This window comes from Pan troglodytes, chromosome 17 (assembly GCF_028858775.2).
Source record: "Pan troglodytes isolate AG18354 chromosome 17, NHGRI_mPanTro3-v2.0_pri, whole genome shotgun sequence".
NCBI classification, from domain to species: domain Eukaryota; kingdom Metazoa; phylum Chordata; class Mammalia; order Primates; family Hominidae; genus Pan; species Pan troglodytes.
Genome location: NC_072415.2, coordinates 24,655,943 through 24,676,021, shown reverse-complemented (window position 1 = coordinate 24,676,021; position 20,079 = coordinate 24,655,943). Strand labels below are relative to the sequence as shown.

The following is a 20,079-nucleotide window of genomic DNA, read 5'->3' as shown; positions in this document are numbered from 1 at the left end:
CAAAACAAAACCACAGTGAAACACCACCACACACTTACAGAAAAACTATTTTCTCCTGCCGCAGGAGAGCCTGTGAAATGTCCCATCATGGAGATGGGGGGAGAGAAGACCCTGAGTGCCTCCAGGAGCAGGGCACGTGGGGGTCATTGTCACGGACAAAGGATCAGAAGTGACGTCAAACGCCTAACTTGAAGTTAGAAAGCAACAAAGCAATATCTTCAAAGCTCTGAGGGGAAAATATTTTTAATCTGAATTTTCTTCTGATGGAGAATGTGAGAATGACTTAATACCAGAAACAGAAAACTACACAAGGCAAATAGGTAACTATTAACTCCAGGGAAAATAAAAGTGGTAGAAGAAAGAAAATGGAATCACAGGAAACTCTAAGCTAAAAAAATTTTCATACTTATAATAGACGCACTAAATATTTTTAAAATTAAATATTAATGTTGGAAGTTAGTGTTTGTGTGAATAGTAGAAATTAAGAGACAGTACTGGAAAATGGAGCTGTATGAACACATACTTGAGGAACACAGTGACAAACATCAAAAGTGACAGGCTTGCCCCTGTTGGGAAGAAGAATGCTGTTTTTCATCTATAAGACTTGTAATACAACTAAGTATGTGGGTAATTTTTTTCAAGTTTTTTTAAATTGTGGTTGTTTGGGTTTTTATTGTTGAGTTTTAGAAATTCTATATATACCCTGGATATTAATCCCTTATCAGATATATGATATGCAAATTTTTTCCACTCTGTAGGCTGCCTTTTCACACTGTTGATACTCATTGTCCTTCGATGTATGGAAGTTTTTAATTTTCATGAAGTCCAATTTGTCTATTTTTTCTTTTGTTACCTGTGCCCTTGCTGTCATATTCAAGAAATCATTGCCAAATCCAATGTCATGAAGCTTTTTCTCTATGTTTTCTTTTAAGAATTTCAATAGTTTTAGTTCTTAGGTTTTCTTATGTTTAGGTCTTTGATTCATTTTGAGTTAGTTTTTGTATAAGAGTCCAATTTCATTCTTTTCCATGTGAATATCCAGTTTTCCCAGCACCACTTGTTGAAGACTCTCTTTTCCCCATTGAATAGTCTTGGCACCCTTGTTGAAAATCATTTCACCATAACTGCAAGGGTGTATTTGTGAGCCCTCTATTCTACTCCACTCTCTATTCCATCTCTATCCGCATGTGAGGACCACACTGTTTTGATTGCTGTAGCTTTTTGGTAAGTTCTGAAATCAGGAAGTGTGAGTCCTCCATCTTTGTTCTTTTTCATGATTGTATAGACTATTCAGGGTCCCTTGAGAGTCAATATAAATTTTAGAATGGATTTTTCTTTTTATTCTCAAAATGTCTTTGGAATTTTGATAAAGATTAAGTTTAATCTGCTTATATCGCTTAGGGTAGGTTGACTTTTTTTAAACTTTTATTTTAGGTTCAGGCATACATGTGCAGGTTTGTTATACAGGTAAATTACATGTCACAGGGGCCTGGTGTAAACATCATTTCATCACTCAGGTAATAAGAGAGGTAAAAACTATCCCAGGTAGATTTTTGATCTCTCTCCTCCCACTCTCCACCCTCAAGAATCCCCCCAGTGTCTCTTGTTGTTTTATTTCTGTCCATGTATACTCAGTGTTTAGCTCCCACTTACAGGTGAGAACATGGGATATTCTGTTTTCTGCTCCTCTGGTAGTTCACTCAGGATAATGGTCTCCAGCTCCATCCACATTGCTATAAAGGACATGATCTCATTCTTTTGGATGACTGTGTAGTATTCCATGGTGAATATGCACCACAGTTTATTTATCCAATCTACCATTGACAGGCATTTGAGTTGACTCCGTGTCTTTGAGATTGTGAATAGTGCTGAGATGGGCATACACATGCATGTGTCTTTATGGAAGAACAATTTATATTCCTTTGGGTATATACTCAATATCAGGACTGCTAGATTGAATGGTAATACTACTAACACTACTTTGAGTTCTTTGAGAAATCACTACACTGCTTTCCACAATGGCTGAACTAATTTACATTCCCACCCGCAATGTATAAGTGTTCACTTTTCTCTGCAACCTCACCAGCATCTGTTATTTTTTTGACTTTTTAATAATAGCCATTCTGACTGGTGTGAGATAGTCTCTCATTGTGGTTTTTGATTTGCATTTCTCTAATGAGTGAGCATATTTTCATATGCTTGTCGGCTGCATATATGTCTTCTGAAAAAATGTCTGTTCATGTCCTTTGTCCACTTTTTTAATGGGGTTGTTTGTTTTTTGCTTGTTAGTTTAAGTTCCTTATGGATTCCAGATATTAGACTTTTGTCAATGCATAGTTTGCAAATATTTTCTCTCATTCTGTAGGTTGGCTGTTTACTCTTTATAATTTATTTTGCTATGCAGAAGCTTTTTAGTTTAATTAGGTCCCATTTGTCAATTTTTGGTTTTGCTGCAGTTTCTTTTGGTGTCTCTGTCATCAAATCTTTGCCAGGGCCTATATCCAGGATGGTATTTCATAGGTTATCGTCCATGGTTTTTATACTTGTAGGTTTTACTTTTAAGTGTTTAAACCATCTTGAGTTGATTTTTGTACATGGTATAATGAAGGGGTCCAGCTTCAATCTTCTGTATATGGCTAGCCATCTATCACTGCACCTTTTATTAAAGAGGGAGTCCTTCCATCCATTGCTTGTTTTTGCCTACTTATCAAAGATCAGATAGTTGTAGGTGTATGGCTTTATTTCTGGGCTCTCTATTCTGTTACATTGGTCTATGTGTCTGTTTTTGTACCAGTACCATGCTGTTTTGGTTACAGTAGACTTGAATAGTTTGAAGTCTGGTAATGGGATGCCTTAACAATATCACATTTTCTAATACACGAACATGCCTTTCCACTCATGTGTGTCACCCTGAAGTTCTTTCAGCAATGTTGTATACTTTTCAGTGTACAAATCTTTTATTTCTTGGTTAATTCCTAAGTATTTTATTATTTCTGATGCTACTGCAAATTGAGGTGTTTTCTTAATTTCCCTTTCTGATTGTTTATTGTTACAGTAAAGAAATGCAACTGATTTTTGTGTGTTGATTTTGTATTCTGCCATTTTGTTGAATTGGCTTATTAGTTCTACCAGATTTTTTTATGTTAGGGTTATCTACACACATAATAATTTTGGCTTCTAACAGATATGATTTTACCTCTCCCTTTCCATTAGGATGCCTTTTATTTCACTTTCTTACCAAATTAGTCAGGCTAGATCTATGCTGAAACAAAGTGATGAAAGTGGGTATCTTTACCTTGTTCCTGATCTTACAGGAAAAGCTTTCAGACATTCACCATTGAGTATGATATTCCCTGTGGGTTTTCATATATATCCTTTATTACGCTGAGGTAGTTCCCTTCTGTCTCTACCTTGTTGAATGTTTTTGTCATGAAAGGGTGTTGAATCTTGTCAAATGCTTTTCTGCCTTAATTGCGATAGCATGTGGTTTTTCTCTACATTTTGTTGCCGTGGTATATTACACTGATTAATTTTCATATGTTGAGCCATCCTTGCATTTCAGTAATAAATCCCACTTGGTTATGGTGTATGTAATCTTTTTCATATACTGTTGATTTTGGGTTTTCTAGTATTTTATTGAGGATTTTTGCATCAGTGTTCCTGAAGAATATTGGTCTACAGTTTTCTTTTTGTTTCTTTGTTTGGCTTTGGTATTACGGTAATTATGTTGGCCTCATAAAATAAGTTAGGAAGTGTTCCCTCATCTTCTGTTTTTTGGAAAAGTTTGAGAGGGAGTGGTACTGGTTCTTAAAATGTTTGCTAGAATTCACTAGTCAAGCCTAGAGATGCAGGGCTTTTCTTTGTCAGGAGGTTTTTGTATTACTGATTCAATCTACGAATTATTTTAGTTAGAATATTTTAATAAAATAAATATGATTTATTGCATATTTTATGAAGCAGGAGTCATGAATAATATGTGAGCAAAACATAGTCCTTGCTCACACAAGGTTCACAGAAAATTGTGCCTACGCTTAGAAAAATCCAGTTTTATTCATTTTATTTTGTTATGTCTGAATTTTCTAATATTGTTATCAGAAGAAAAAAAAAGTTTATGGAGGATACTCTGAAAATATTTATGAAATACTTAAAATTTTTTTCCATACTCAGTAATCTAGTAATTTTACTTACAACAGTCATAAAAAAAAACACATATAATTTTTTGAAAGGATTTCCTCCCGATCATTATTTATAAGAACTCAATAAAATACTGGCAAACCAAATCCAGCAGCACATCAAAAATCTTATCCACCATGATCAAGTGGGCTTCATCCCTGGGATGCAAGGCTGGTTCAACATACGCAAATCAATAAACGTAATCCAGCATATAAACAGAACCAAAGACAAAAACCACATGATTATCTCAATAGATGCAGAAAAGGCCTTTGACAAAATTCAACAACGCTTCATGCTAAAAACTCTCAATAAATTAGGTATTGATGGGACGTATCTAAAAATAATAAGAGCTATTTATAACAAACCCACAGCCAATATCATACTGAATGGGCAAAAACTGGAAGCATTCCCTTTGAAAACTGGCACAAGGCAGAGATGCCCTCTCTCACCACTCCTATTCAACATAGTGTTGGAAGTTCTGGCCAAGGCAATCAGGCAGGAGAAAGAAATAAAGGATATTCAATTAGGAAAAGAGGAAGGCAAATTGTCCCTGTTTGCAGATGATGTGATTGTATATTTAGAAAACCCTATCATCTCAGCCCAAAATCTCCTTAAGCTGATAAGCAACTTCAGCAAAGTCTCAGAATACAAAATCAATGTGCAAAAATCACAGGCATTCTTATACACCAATAACAGACAGAGAGCCAAATCATGAGTGAACTCCCATTCACAATTGCTCCCAAGAGAATAAAATACCTAGGAATCCAACTTACAAGGGATGTGAAGGACTTCTTCAAGGAGAACTACAAACCACTGCTCAACGAAATAAAAGAGGAAACAAACAAATGGAAGAATATTCCATGCTCATGGATAGGAAGAATCAATATCGTGAAAATGGCCATACTGCCCCAGGTAATTTATAGATTCAATGCCATCCCCATCAAGCTACCAATGACTTTCTTCACAGAATTGGGAAAAACTACTTTAAGGTTCATATGGAACCAAAAAAGGGCCTGCATTGCCAAGACAATCCTAAGCCAAAAGAACAGAGCTGGAGGCATCACACTACCTGACTTCAAACTATACTGCAAGACTACAGTAACCAAAACAGCATGGTACTGGTACCAAAACAGAGATATAGACCAATGGAACAGAACAGAGCCCTCAGAAATAATACGACACATCTACAACCATCTGATCTTTGACAAACCTGACAAAAACAAGAAATGGGGAAAGGATTCCCATTAAATAAATGGTGCTGGGAAAACTGGCTGGCGATATGTAGAAAGCTGAAACTGGATCCCTTCCTTACCCCTTACACAAAAATTAATCCAAGATGGATTAAAGACTTACATGTTAGACCTAAAACCATAAAAACCCTAGAAGAAAACCTAGGCAGTACCATTCAGGACATAGGCATGGGCAAGGACTTCATGTCTAAAACACGAAAAGCCATGGCAACAAAAGCCAAAATTGACAAATGGGATCTAATTAAACTAAAGAGCTTCTGCGCAGCAAAAGTAACTACCTTTAGAGTGAACAGGCAACCTACAGAATGGGAGAAAATGTTTGCAATCTACTCATCTGACAAAGGGCTAATATCCAGAATCTACAATGAACTCAAACAAATTTACAAGAAAAAAACAAACAACCCCATCAAAAAGTGGGCAAAGAATATGAACAGACACTTCTCAAAAGAAGATACTTATGCAGCCAACGGACACATAAAAAAATGCTCATCATCACTGGCCATCAGAGAAATGCAAATCAAAACCGCAATGAGATACCATCTCATGCCAGTTAGAATGGCGATCATTAAAAAGTCAGGAAACATCAAGTGCTGGAGAGGATGTGGAGAAATAGGAACACTTTTACACTGTTGGTGGGACTGTAAACTAGTTCAACCATTGTGGAAGACAGTGTGGCGATTCCTCAAGGATCTAGAACTAGAAATACCATTTGACCCAGCCATCCCATTACTGGGTATATACCCAAAGGATTATAAATCATGCTGCTATAAAGACACATGCACACATATGTTTATTGTGGCACTATTCAGAATAGCAAAGACTTGGAACCAACCCAAATGTCCATCAATGATAGACTGGATTAAGAAAATGTGGCACATATACACCATGGAATACTATGCAGCCATAAAAAAGGATGAGTTCATGTCCTTTGTAGGGACATGGATGAAGCTGGAAACCATCATTCTGAGCAAACTATCACAAGGACAGAAAACCAGACACTGCATGTTCTCACTCGTAGGTGGGAATTGAACAATGAGAACACTTGGACACAGGAAGGGGAACATCACACACTGTGGCCCGTCGTGGGGTGGGGGGAGGGGGAGGGATAACATTAGGAGATATACCTAATGTAAACGATGAGTTAATGGGTGCAGCACACCAACATGGCACATGTATACATATGTAACAAACCTGCACGTTGTGCACATGTACCCTAGAACTTAAAGTATAATAATAAAAAATAAATAAATAAAATAAAATAAAATAAAAAAGAAAATGTTGCCATCCAATACGAAGGAAAAACTTGATGAAACTGTGATGTACTCGTAAGAGATAAATATGCAGTCATTAATACCCAGGTTTTCAAAGACTATTTAAAGAAAGAGAATATGCTCAAATTATATTTCCAAGTAAAGAAAACTGGTTATAAAAGCAGTATTAGCAATAAGATCACAATTTTAATTTTAAATTACCTATATATAGTCAAATAAACAGACAAAATGATTGGAAAAATATAATAGCATGATAATGGTAAGCTTATCTAGTGATGGAATTAATATTTTTAATTTACTCATTATAATGTTTCATATTTTATAAGTTTCCTACAATTTTACATTAAAAATATATTTAACTTTTATTTTAAAGAAATTTGACTTATGTGAAGTCCACAGCTTCACTTCATTCGTGATTATGTGTAAGACTGTTAAAGGTAAAATAAACTTTGATTCATAAAGAGTAGAATTTGGCTGACTGAGCACTCTTTACAGAGAAAGAGAACAGTATCTTTTTACAATGTTTCTACGAAATGTATAGGGTATTCACTTTCTGTGAAACGCCTTGGGGAAATGGTGACACGATTTGCAATCAAGTTAAAGACAAGGAAGACAATGATATATCATGTTGCAGCTGCAGGTATCCCCTATTGATGGAATTGCAGTAAAGTGGTCTTGTGAGACTTGTGGTAGCTGAATGTCTACCTGAGGCGCAAACACAATCATATAAAAAATATTACATGTGGTATCAAATGGCCACAGAAAATTTTCCCCCAGTTAGCAAAATATGCAAGTTTACTTTTTTCCCTGTTTTGGGTGGCTTTTTGCTATCATAGTAAAATGAACTTACTGTGGAACAAAATGGTATTTGCAAGAAAAGAGAGCCTTACAAGGTCAGGAACTAAATTTATTTCTCTAGCCCATCAATTCACAGAGGCCTCAAGACTACAGAAAACTGAACAAAAGAGCTCATACATGTCTCCTTATTCAGTCACTTTCTAAATAAAATACGTAGCAACCTCAAAGTTTCTCACACATCATCCTAGCCCCATTCTCATATCCCTGGGTAAGGTCCCTGCCCCTCATTTCCACATATCGTGAATATCCCTATTGCTCTCCCCATTATTTCTTTCTAATCTGGCCTACTATTGCCAAATAAAACATCCCTAAACACAGTTGTATCATAGCTTTGACCATAAATTCTTCATTATTGCTTTTAAAGACCCTTCATAATACGGCCTCGACGTACCTAACCTGCTAATTCCTTATTAATATTCCAAAACCGAAGTGAAACCCATTTCAGACTCCTGACCTACAGAACTGTAAGATAATCAATTTGTATTGTTTTATGCCACCAAGTTTGTGGTAATTTGCTATAGGGCAGTATACCATCATGTAATTTTCTCCATGAAGCATTTCTTATGCTTTCTAGCCAGGTGTTACGTCATTGATTAATTACCTTGCTATCCCTGTACCAGTTATGTCTGAGCTTACAAATAGTCCTCAGTTGACTGTCAGCTTCCTGATGACACAAAAGGTGGCTCACCAACCTTTCTGTCCCACCTCCCCCTACCAGTGTTCTACATTATGATAGTAACAGTGAATAGGGATCCAGGACTCTATAACACTGTAAGTTAAAAAAAAAAGAAAGAAAGAAATTGCAGAAAAGGATAAGCCAATTAGTAAATATAGAAAGAATAATGAAATTAGAACATCACCATTTGGCAAACATCATACTAATAACTAATTCATGTCATAAATATCAATGAATGTTAAAACCTAGTGGGTGAAATTTGATGAGAAATTGAGTATTTACATATTCTCAAAGTAACTCCCGAGTAAATATGTATTAATTACAAAGGGAAAAAGAGAAATTTTACAGTGGAGGAGCCTGGCAAACACCATTTTAATCAAGTGACCAAAATGACCACAAACAGGAAAGGGAGAGACGGAATTTGCATACCGCCTGATACAGTGCAATAAGAACTCAGCATTGCCTCTGGGACACCCCTCCATAGATGCATAACCCACATCTAATCACGAGGAAACATCAGACAAACCCAAAGTGAGGGGCATGCTATAGAACTGGTCTGTAATCTTCAAAAATACCAAGGTCAGAAAAGTCAAAGAAAGACTGAAGAACTGTTACAGATCGAAGGATGCAAAGGAGACAAAACTAATAAATGCAACATGTGATCACGGATTAAATCTGTAGGTTTTTCTGTTTGCTTCTTTTATTTTATAAACTATACTGCTGGGTGACTGGCAAAACTTTCATTTTGGCAACTTAATCTCATATGGTTTATCAGGGAGGCATTCTATCTGCAATTCTTGCAACTCTTCTGAATCATTAAAATCATTTCAAATTTTAAATAAAGTAAAAATATTCACAAGGTCAATCACTATTAGCCTGAGCCTAATGTGTTCTAAATCACTTCTCACCTCCTATTTCCCTCCCTTATCCACACACTGCAGCCCAGCATGTCATTCATAATGTTCATAATTCCAAAGTATGGTGGCAACTTCATGCCATCTTGCTTTAGTGCATACTGTTCCTTCTACCTCATATTCTCTTCCACTCTATTTCTCAGCTAAAATTTTACACACCCTTCAAAGACCAATTCAAACATGACTTCCAATATGAAGCTGTCCAAATAAGAAGTTAGAATTAACATCTCCCTCCCTGTGCTCCCACAGCTCCACTCAAAGTTTCCCTTCCTTCTCAGAAGCCATGTATAGGACTTCAAGCGGTGTTGTGAAGAGGAAAGGGCAACGGAGTTCTTGATGTCAACTCACAGGGCCTGCTACAAAATCAGCACACACGTGGAAGGCCTGGGCCAAGGGACCTGACTCTCTGGATATCAGATCTTCACCTATGAAACTGAAATAATTGACAACAACTTCACAAAGTTGCCATCAAAATAGGTAAGTATTTGAAGTTAACTGACATATTGGGCATCAAGAAAAATGAGAACGAAAAACAGGGGGAACGACAAGCAGAAAGGTTTTGTTATTTAACATATTCATCCACGGATGTTATTTGTCTTTAAGACAGACTCAAGTGTGTCGTAAAAGGGTTTCTTCTTATGATATTGCAAGGGGATTCACCTTTCACAGAGACCTTCATTAAACTCCAGGCAACTTCCCATTTGCTAGATGATATTCAAAATGAAAATGTAATAGATCAGCCATTTAATCAAGGTATGAGCAAGATAGTGGAGTGTAACAAAAATATATTCAAGGGAACTGTGAGTAAAATTTGGTGAAGATGATTAAAGCCCAGCAGTAAACAAAATTTCTTAAAGCTTGTGATGAGTAATGATCATGATGTCCTCTAGGATTGTGTGAAAACATGAGTGCACCGAAGATGTTAGGCCTCTACTAACTGGGTAAGAGGGAAATACTTGGAGCCAGAGATAGTAGAAGGGGCCCTGAGACGAGAAAATAGAATGCTGTGTACTCAGGTGGTTCACGGGTAGGAGTTTAAACATCAGATTTAGAAGGGAAAACCAACGAATATGATCTTCAGATATTCCCTTTCCTAAGACAAGGCTAGAGCTAGGGCTGCTTGATTTTGTGTGTGTGTGTGTGTGTGTATGGAGAGAGACAGAGAGTGTGTTTAATTATAGTAAAACATAACAAGATCAAATACTGTTCATTTCAGTGATTTGTTTCCAACTGTTGTCAGAAAAAAGTGTTTGCTATATTTGCTATAGTGTGTGTGTGTGTGTGCGTGTGTGTGTAATCGCACTTCTGAGAGCAATTAAAGTGCTTGAAAGTAGAACAGCATGTGCCGATCTGTGAGCTGCCCCTGGTGTATACTCTAAGTTTCACAGATTCCAGATAGAAGAGCTTCTTCAGACAGAGAGAGAGAGAGAGGTCAGTTTTTAAAACATGTAAATGATAAAATATAAAGACGCTTTTCACTGATATAAACTTAATTCCAAATTCCAGGTGTTAGCTACTCTCTTCAGTACCTTTCTAGAGAAGGCTTAAACATATGCCAGAACCTTTTCTTCCTTCAGGAGAAGCAAGCTGCTGGAATTTTAGTTGAAGTTATAAAATGACAAAAAGATATTAGATAGACAGAAAACTCTCATAACAAAGTCTTAACATTTGAAGAACAAAGTTGCAGAACTTCGTTGAAGTTTTAGTTGAAATTATAAAATGTAACCTCAACTAAAATTATAAAATAAAGTTATAAAATGCAAATCTACAATAATGATACCAATGTCATACTAATGTAAGAATAGGCATAGGCATAGAGACCAATGGAATAGAACTGAGTGTCCAGACATGAACCTAAACACCCATTTCAACAATGATGCAAAGACCATTCAACAAATGGTGTTGGAAAACTGGATAACCAGAAGCAAAAGAATTAAGTTTAACCTCTTCCTCATTTCATACCCAAAAATCAAATAAAAATAGATCTATTGGCCAGGTGTGGCGGCTCACATCTGTAATCTCAGCACTTTGGGAGGGTAAGGTGGGAGAATCTCTTGGTAGATAGTGCTAAATCCTCATAACTCCGAATTTGGCAATAAGTTCTCAGATTTAATACCAAAACCACAAGCAACCATAGAAAAATAAACAAATTGGATATCATCAAAATTAAAACCTATTGTAGATCAACAGACATTACTAAGAATGTGAAAATACAACCTGTAGAATGGGAGAAAACATTTGCAAATCATCTACCTGATGTGGGTTTAAAATTCAGAACATATAATGATATACAGTAGTAATAAATTAATAATATATAGATAATATAATAAAGACTGATAAATGGACTTAATATTTAAATAATAATTAAAAGACAACCCAGTTGAAAAATGGGCAAAGGCCCCGAATAGACATTTCTCCCAGAAAATATACAAATGACCAACAAGCACATGAAAAGACTTTCAACATGATTGGTTAATAAGAAAATGCAAATCAGAACCACAATGAGATACCACTTCATAACCACCAGAATGATTTTAATCAAGAAAACAGAAAATAACCAGGTTTGCCAAGATGTAGAGAAACAGGAACCTTTTTATAATACATTGCTGGTGGGAATATAAAATGGTATAGGTACTTTGAAAAACAACTTGCCAGTGCCTCAAAATGTTAAACATAGAATTAACCATATGACCAAGCAATTCTACTCCTAGGTATGTGCTGTTCTAGAACTAGAAATACCATTTGACCCAGCGATCCCATTACTGGGTATATACCCAAAGGATTATAAATCATGCTACTGTAAAGACACATGCACATGTATGTTTATTACGGCACTATTCACAACAGCAAAGACTTGGAACCAGCCCAAATGACCATCAGTCATAGACTGAATTAAGAAAATGTGGCACATATACACCATGAAATACTATGCAGCCATAAAAAAAAGATGAGATCATGTCATTTTTTAGGGACATGGATGAAGCTGGAAACCATCATTCTGAGCAAACTATCCCAAGGACAGAAAGCCAAACACCGCATTTTCTCACTCATAGGTGGGAATTGAACAATGAGAACACTTGGACACAGGGTGGGGAACATCACAGACCGGGGCCTGTTGTGGGGTGGGAGCATGGGGGAGGGATAGCATTAGAAGAAATACCTAATGTAAATGACGAGTTAATGGGTGCAGCAAATCAACATGGCACATGTATACATACGTAACAAACCCGCACATTGTGCACATGTACCCTAGAACTTAAAGTATAATACATAAATAAATACAAATTTTAAAAAAGAAATAAAGACGTATGTCCACAGAGAAAATTGTACATGAATGCTCACAGTGGCATTTCTAATAATAACCAAAAGGTACAACTAAACCAAATGTTCATCCACAAATCGATGGGTAAAAAAACTGTGGTATGTACATACAATGGAATGTTATTCAGCCATAAAAAGGAATGAAGTACTGAGACATGCTACAACTTGGATGAACCTTGAAAACACGATGTCAAGTGAAAGAAGCTAGATACAAAAGGTCACATATTGTATGATTCCTTTCATGTAATATATCAAGAATAGGCAAAGTCATAGAGGCGGAAAGCTGATTAAAGGTGCCAGGGAAATAGGGGTATGGACGGGTATAGGGAATGTCTACTTAATAATCACAGAAGTTTTTACAGGGAATAAAGTTTTGAAACTAGAGAGAGCTGGTGGTTGCATAACATTGTGAATACATTAAATACCACCAAATTGCACACTTTAAAATGGTTAACTGTATGCTGTGTGAATTTTACATCAATAAAAGAAGAATAAAATAGTAGCAAATTTAATAAAGTAAGTACTAGATTTGTAAACTGAAAACTACAAATTATAATTGAAAGAAAAATTTAAAAGGCCTTTATAAATGGAAAGAAGTCCTGTGTTCATGGGAAGAGAAACTTAATATTGTGAAGATGACAATACTCCACCAATTGATCTACAGATTCAGTGCACCACTATCAAAACCCCAGCTGGCTTTTTTGCAGAAATTCACAAGTTAATTCTAAAATTCAGATAGAAATGCAAGGGACTGAGAAGAGCAAAAACAATTGTGAAAAAGAACGGTGCTGGAGGACTCATGCGTTCCAATTTGGAAATTTACTACAAAGCTACAGTAATCAAAGCATGATACTGGTATAAATTGGACATACGAACCAACGAAAAAGAACTGAGAGACCTGAAATAAACTCACACTCTATGAGCAATGGATTTTCAATAAGGGTGACAATAGGGAAATAATAGTCTTTTGTAACAAATCTTTATGACCTTAGATTAGGCAATGCTTTTGCAGACAGAACTAGCATGTTAATGATGGCATAATCCTGGGCCTCTAATTCCAAATGTGCTGCGCAGAATTTTTCTAGGCTCACACAACGCCAAGAGACTTACACACTGAGCCTATTCATGAAGTGTAGTGAGAATAAGCTGGAAGCAGAGGAGAAGCTATTTCACCAGATGAAAATGGGAAGAAGCATTCCATGTCTCTAGGCACACCAACTCAAACCACACACTCTGAGATCTGACAAGCATTTCATCTCATCTTAAGGAACATCATTCTAAAGTTAGTTTTAGCCACTTTTACAGAAAAATAAAACAAATGACTCCAAATCTCTCTATATATCAAAATTAAAATTTAAGGTGTTAAATATTTCATAAACCTTTCTAGACCAAAGAGGCATTTTTGAATAATTTGTGATTTTGATTTGGCTTCTTTATCGTTTTTAATTCTTGAAATTATCTTCACTAAATTCAAGAATTTGATGAGAAGTCCTAATATTTTTCTATATTTAAGGCGAAAACATTAAAAAACAGCAAAAGTATGAATCATTTGAATCAAAACAACATTTGTTCCATTCTGGAATGGCACATCCCTTACTCTACATTTCTTTCTGTACATTTTTTATTGAAAAAAATATCTGTCTGCTTGAACACTTGTGTTAAAAATACTAAGATTATACAGCCTGTATTTCTAATTCATTTTAAATTAAAAAACAAAGGGATTTGACAGAGCAAGTCTCTAAATATTTCATAACATTTCTGTAATGAAAAAAATAACTAACTAGATAGAGTCCTTATTTAAATGTTTAGCTAAGATGTTAATTTGGTTTGGGGAAGGAAGTCTGGCAAGTTTGGAGACCCACGGTTAAGTTAGTCTCACTGCTTTAGATTTCTGTACTTCTACATTGAACTCCAAAGTTAATTATATTTAATAATCATAGCATTCAATTAATGAATTAAGTTGTTAGATAAATTATGTAAGTAGAAATAGCTAGTTTTAAACTTAAGTAGTTTAAGTTTGAGTATTCAACAATGGTACTCATTTAGTTGGATAAAAATTTTTAGCAACTTTGTTTCAATGGCTGCCTAGTACATCTTTTTTTTTTTTTTTTTTTTTTTTTCTGAGACGGAGTCTCACTCTGTCACCCAGGCTGGTGTGCAGTGACACGATCTTGGCTCACTGCAACCTCCGCCTCCCAGGTTCAAGCAATTCTCCTGCCTCAGCCTCCCAAGTAGCTGGGATTACAGGTGCCCACCACCACACCCAGCTAATTTTTGTATTTTTAGTAGAAATGGGGTTTCACCATATTGTCCAGGCTGGTCTTGAACTCCTGACCTCAGGTGATCCGCCCACCTTGGCCTCCCAAAGTGCTAGGATTACAGGGATGAGCCACCACACCCAGCACCTAATACATCTTTATAAACACAGTTCGTCTTCATTATGGGTAAGGAAATGCAGGTTTCAGACACTTGGTGGTCAACAGAATCTCACACAGTGTTTTTATCATATTAAATAGATATGTATTAAAATCTGGTCTTCATAAACAAAATAAAAATGAGGACTGCCACTCACACAGAGATGACTTCAAAGAAAACCCAGGCAGTCCACTCACCTTGGGGTGCTATCAGAGTTCTTCCATTCTCCTGACACCAACCAACTGGCTGGACATAAGGGCTATTAACATCACACCTGCAAAAACAGAACTCTATATTACATTCCGTTTTACTTAATGCCAGAGAAAGAATTCAAGAGTAACAATCATTCTGGATATCAACAGATACCACAGAAAACAGTACTTCATAGCTGGAAAGAATTAGAAGGAATTTTCAGTACTGTATTAGTAGGCTGTTACCAAGCTCCTCTTTCACATAAGCTTCTTGAAATTTAAAAGTATAAAATTGGCCGGGCGCGGTGGCTCACGCCTGTAATCCCAGCATTTCGGGAGGCCGAGACAGGCGGATCATGAGGTCAGGAGATCAAGACCATCCTGGCTAACACGGTGAAACCCTGTCTCCACTAAAAATACAAAAAATTAGCCGGGTGTGGTGGCAGGCGCCTGTAGTCCCAGCCACTCTGGAGGCTGATGCTGGAGAATGGCGTGAACCTGGGAGGCGGAGCTTGCAGTGAGCCAAGATCGCGCCACGGCACTCCAGCCTGGGCGACAGAGCGAGATTCCATCTCAAAAAAAAAAAAAAGTATAAAATTAACAGAGGATTGCCAAGGGCCTGAATGAGCTGCCAGTGATGTTCCCAAAAAAGTGAGTGAGCATTTTAATAAACTTCTACCACTTCTTGCTGGCAGCAAGAGAAAATATTAATAGGACAGTCCAATCAGACTCCAGATGACATCTTTCCTCCCTGTCCTTTTCAAAGAACCCAGAATATTCTGCCTAAGACACATATACAACAATACCTCTCTGCTTTGCCTCTGAGTTCAAAGGAGAAGACAGGGCCCATCAGGCACATAAAGAACCACTGCCTCAGGCAGGGACATATGTGGAGGGACATATGTGGAGAAATGCTATAAAAATTATTTTTGCCATGACCTCTTGCATATTTCAGGTTTTTAATCCAAAAAAAAAAACCCTTTCAACTCATGTCATGTTATTTTAATGGCATGCATGGTAGCATACATTTTCTCTGCTCCCCATAGGCTTTCGAAGAATTCACTCCCATTGTCCCAGAATCTTTCCTTTCAAAAATGTGATAAGGTATATTTAAGATTTTTTAGACAAAAAAAAAAAATGCTGGAAGTTTTTAGCTTCCTCTTCACAGAAATGCTGTCCTCACAAATTAGACAAAATATAGCAAAGTGTCCTGAACAGGTTATATTATTTCAGATGAGGCTTCACTGGGTAACCTCTACAGATGGAGAAGTTTCTAGGGCTCTTTAATTCAGTAATTCACATGGAAGAGAAGGTAATGAACAGTCAACCACCAAATTCCTAATGCTCATCACTATTAGAACAGCAAAAAGAGCAACAGCGCTAGAATGAAAACAAATTCTTAACATCAAACATATGAATACACAAAAATAAAACACACATTCATATCTCACCAGTAATCGTAACTATCATCCCAGTTGTCAAAATGCACTAGTAAGCGATCTTCAACAATATCTGCTATGGTCGCCACACACACCAAGGAAGGGTTCTTCCTGTCCACGGCCTCCAGCTTCATTCCAACCTGAAATTCTTTAGACATTGGCCCGTTCTAACGCAGCACCAGCAGGGGAAGAAGCACAAAAAGAAACAGGACACCAAATAGGACTGAGCCACTGTCAAAACTTCTATGTTTAGCAACAGCAAAGTCTACAGGTGTCAGCACTTAGCCTCTGGACAAAGCCATCAAATGCCTGTAAAAATATACGGCAACTGTCACACAGTTTATATTCATAACAAAGGCCCAGGAAACTAGCTTTCCTTTGTGCTTTTGTCTTTTGTTGTGCAGGGAGGTTTTCTTTCCCTTATCATCTTCATATTTCCCTCTTTTTTCTTAGAATAATTTGTATTAATTTTAAAATATGATGTTTACTGAACACAATAGTATCAAATAACCTTCTCTGCTTCCTATAGGCTTTTGAAGTTTCCAAATGCCACTATTTGAAAAAGTGGTGAAGATATGCTCTAATTAGCACCAAAGTATCCTGTTAATTTGATTACCCAATCTGAAAATAAGTGGCTTTTTCAATATTTAAGAAATACATGCTTAAATAAAATTATAATTTAAAATGTGAATTTATATATATAATTTATATATATTTAACGTATAATTTAAATTTATAATTTTAAAATGTGAGTGCTTTTTTACTATCTGTGCTTTTCTTAGTATAAAAATACTATGAACTATGATTTACAATAACATAACAATTACAAACCCACCCTTCATATATCTATAATTAGCCAATCCTGGGATTTAGGGAGTACATACAGTATCCGGGAACTAAAAGAGGGTGTTTTTCTCTACTTCTCTTTCATCAAACCCTGATTTTTATTCTCCTTCAGCACATTCTATTTTTACAGCAATTTCACGTTTTAATAACTCCTTTTCTTGATACAAATCTAGGAAACATATTTAACGATTGTATAACACTGCTTTCAAGATCACAGAAGTGATGTCTGGAGAAATTCAGTGAGTGGCCTGCACAGTGACACCGCCTGCCAGTGGCAGAGCTGACTTCTAGAGTTGCGACTTATTCTCCTCCACTGAAGGTTCACTAGATTTCTGGGGACACAGATGGCATAAGAAGTGTGATCTACCCAGATCCGCAGAACACCCCTTCAATTAGTACAAAATGTTACTCTCATTTTCATTACATTTAAATATATCTAGGCTGGGTACATTCAAAGCCTACTTAGAGTATCTGCTGGTTTCAAAACACCAAAACCAAGATTAAAGGATTAACTCCCTGTAAGGGAAAACATTTTTAAAAGACACTTTCAATTTTAGTAGGCTTTAAACATAAAGTTTTTAACTTTTCCCAACTTTTTCTCATCTAATTGAAGTATTTAATTATACTTTTAAAGGAAGAAAACCAAGATATGCCCACAAGAAACTGACGAATTAGGTGACAAAAGTGATAGGAAGTTAACAGTTTCCATAACTTCTTAAAGGATTAAAATAAAACAGAATATATAGTGAATTTTAAGAAATTTAAGCTTGGGGGAAATTTGATTTATGCTGGGAAAGAAAATACTTACAGGACTTCTGTTTCTGAATAATTTCTTTGGAGCATTTTGCAATTTGCAGGCCTTCAAGTAATCCATCCAAACAAATTTATCTTTTCTATAACCTAAAAAAAGAACAGATTACTCAAAATACCCAAAAGATGTAATCACATGCATATTAAATATATTAGGTTGGTGCAAAAGTAATTGCGGTTTTTGCCATTACTTTTAATGGGGGAAAAAACGCAATTACTTTTGCACCAACCTCATATGATTATTATTAGTGTCCTGCCATAAATTCAACGTCCTTAGCACCCACAAAAGATTTAAATTAAAATCTCCAAATTGTTTCACCTTTTTAAAATGTATTATGTGCAAAAGTGTTAATAGTGCTTCCCCATCACGCGCATCATTCCCAATAAAATTTCACATGCTCTGATACGGAGTCACTACTCTGGTGGCTTGATGGGAGTCTCATCGCCCATTAAGGCTTTCCTGAATGGGCAAAGGGATGAGACCAGAGTTCCCGTACCTGTCGCCACTCCTGAGGAAGCGACTTTACAGAGACCATCAGAGGTCCTGAGGGTGCAGCCATCCAGGATGCCAGGCACAGAAACAAACGCCTTCTCAATCCAATGCCCACTCGACAGCTCCAGCTTTCTGCGCCACATCTTTACTAGTCTCCCATTAAAAACTGCTGCATCCTCCCATTCGCATGCCCTAGCGTGGCTCTCACACAGTGCTGGCCAAACAGTACAGGCTCAAAATATGGTTCTGAGCACCAGCCTCGGAACAGGAGTCAAACTCCCTGCACAGCCTTCCAGGCCTGGGAACACCACCGTCTTCGTCCCCGACCTTCCCACCTGGGCGCTTCTCTGCTGTCTCCCTGAGATGACTCATCCTCGCAACGCACACTCCTGCCCCGGCGCCTGCTCCTGTTCTTCCCTTGGAGGGCTTACCCAGACACCACACTGCTTCCTCTGTCATTTCACCCACGTCTCTTTGGAACATTATGTCCACAGAGAGGCCTTTCTCCCCCATGCTTTCTGAAAGAGTGTCCCTGCAGCCACCGCCATTATCCTTCTCCTCTGAAATGAAGCCCCGTGGAGATAGAGACATTGCTTTACTTGCTACTGGCCCTCAGTGCCTCACGTGGTAAGGGCTCCATAAATACCTACTGAATGAATGAGCCTGTAGCCTGTCACCAGCTTCCTCCAAACCAGCAACCTCAAGGACTCTGCCATCAGCCTCAGGGGAGGATCCCAAGGGACACCCTGAGTGGATAACTAGGAATAAAGGACTGTATACTGACTCCAGAAGTTGCCACGGTCATCGAACAGTCTGACATCCAAGCCAGAGACAATGTACAGAAGTTTGCTGTGCAAAGATATGAGCCCGTCAGCATCATCCTTGACCACATCCCCACCTCACTTGCACACAGCAAATCGAAAAGGTTTTGGTCACAGCTGCCTGGCCCAGACTCCTCTAGCACATAACAAAACCATGATATTTTTCATTCCCATCGAAAAAAAATAGTGATTTTTTTCATAGTTCTTTGTTTTCCGTGATTCTTAAGTCTGAAACAAATTACTTACAGTGAATCAAGTTTCCTCACCTTGCTGTATCATTGATTAGATATTTTGTTTCAACCATGATTTAAATATTAGTCTGCACTGCTTATAAGGTTTAATAAACTTTATATAAAATAAAATAAAATGCTTTCATAATATTTTATTTCTGCCTTCTGTACCTTATCAGAATATTTGACCTAAATAGTCATTTATGCTTTTCTTTAAAGATATTTACTTCTAAAAATGGTACCATTATAGTCTTACTACTCTTTATGGAACACAATTTCATTTTGGAAATCAATCCACACCAGGATCTCTTCTTAGAATTTCATAAAGTATTGTTAAAATATAAGTGAAATACCAATTGATTCTCTTTCCA

The 20,079-nt window shown here is 36.9% G+C and overlaps 1 protein-coding gene across 29 annotated transcripts in view; it reads right to left on the bottom strand.

The window, feature by feature from the left end:
• Window positions 1–20,079, bottom strand: part of L3MBTL4 (L3MBTL histone methyl-lysine binding protein 4) — a 470,574-nt gene that overhangs the window by 273,462 nt on the left and 177,033 nt on the right. For all 29 annotated transcript variants that reach the window (XR_010152030.1, XR_010152029.1, XM_063795942.1 and 26 more), the window contains 3 exons: window positions 18,163–18,254; window positions 16,521–16,675; window positions 15,076–15,152 (listed from right to left, as the gene is read on the bottom strand). Coding sequence is in view for 27 of the 29 variants with exons in the window: in XM_063795942.1 (XP_063652012.1) it covers window positions 15,076–15,152; window positions 16,521–16,675; window positions 18,163–18,254 (324 nt within the window). In the remaining 2 variants the exon portion in view is untranslated. The remainder of the gene's footprint in view (window positions 1–15,075; window positions 15,153–16,520; window positions 16,676–18,162; window positions 18,255–20,079) is intronic.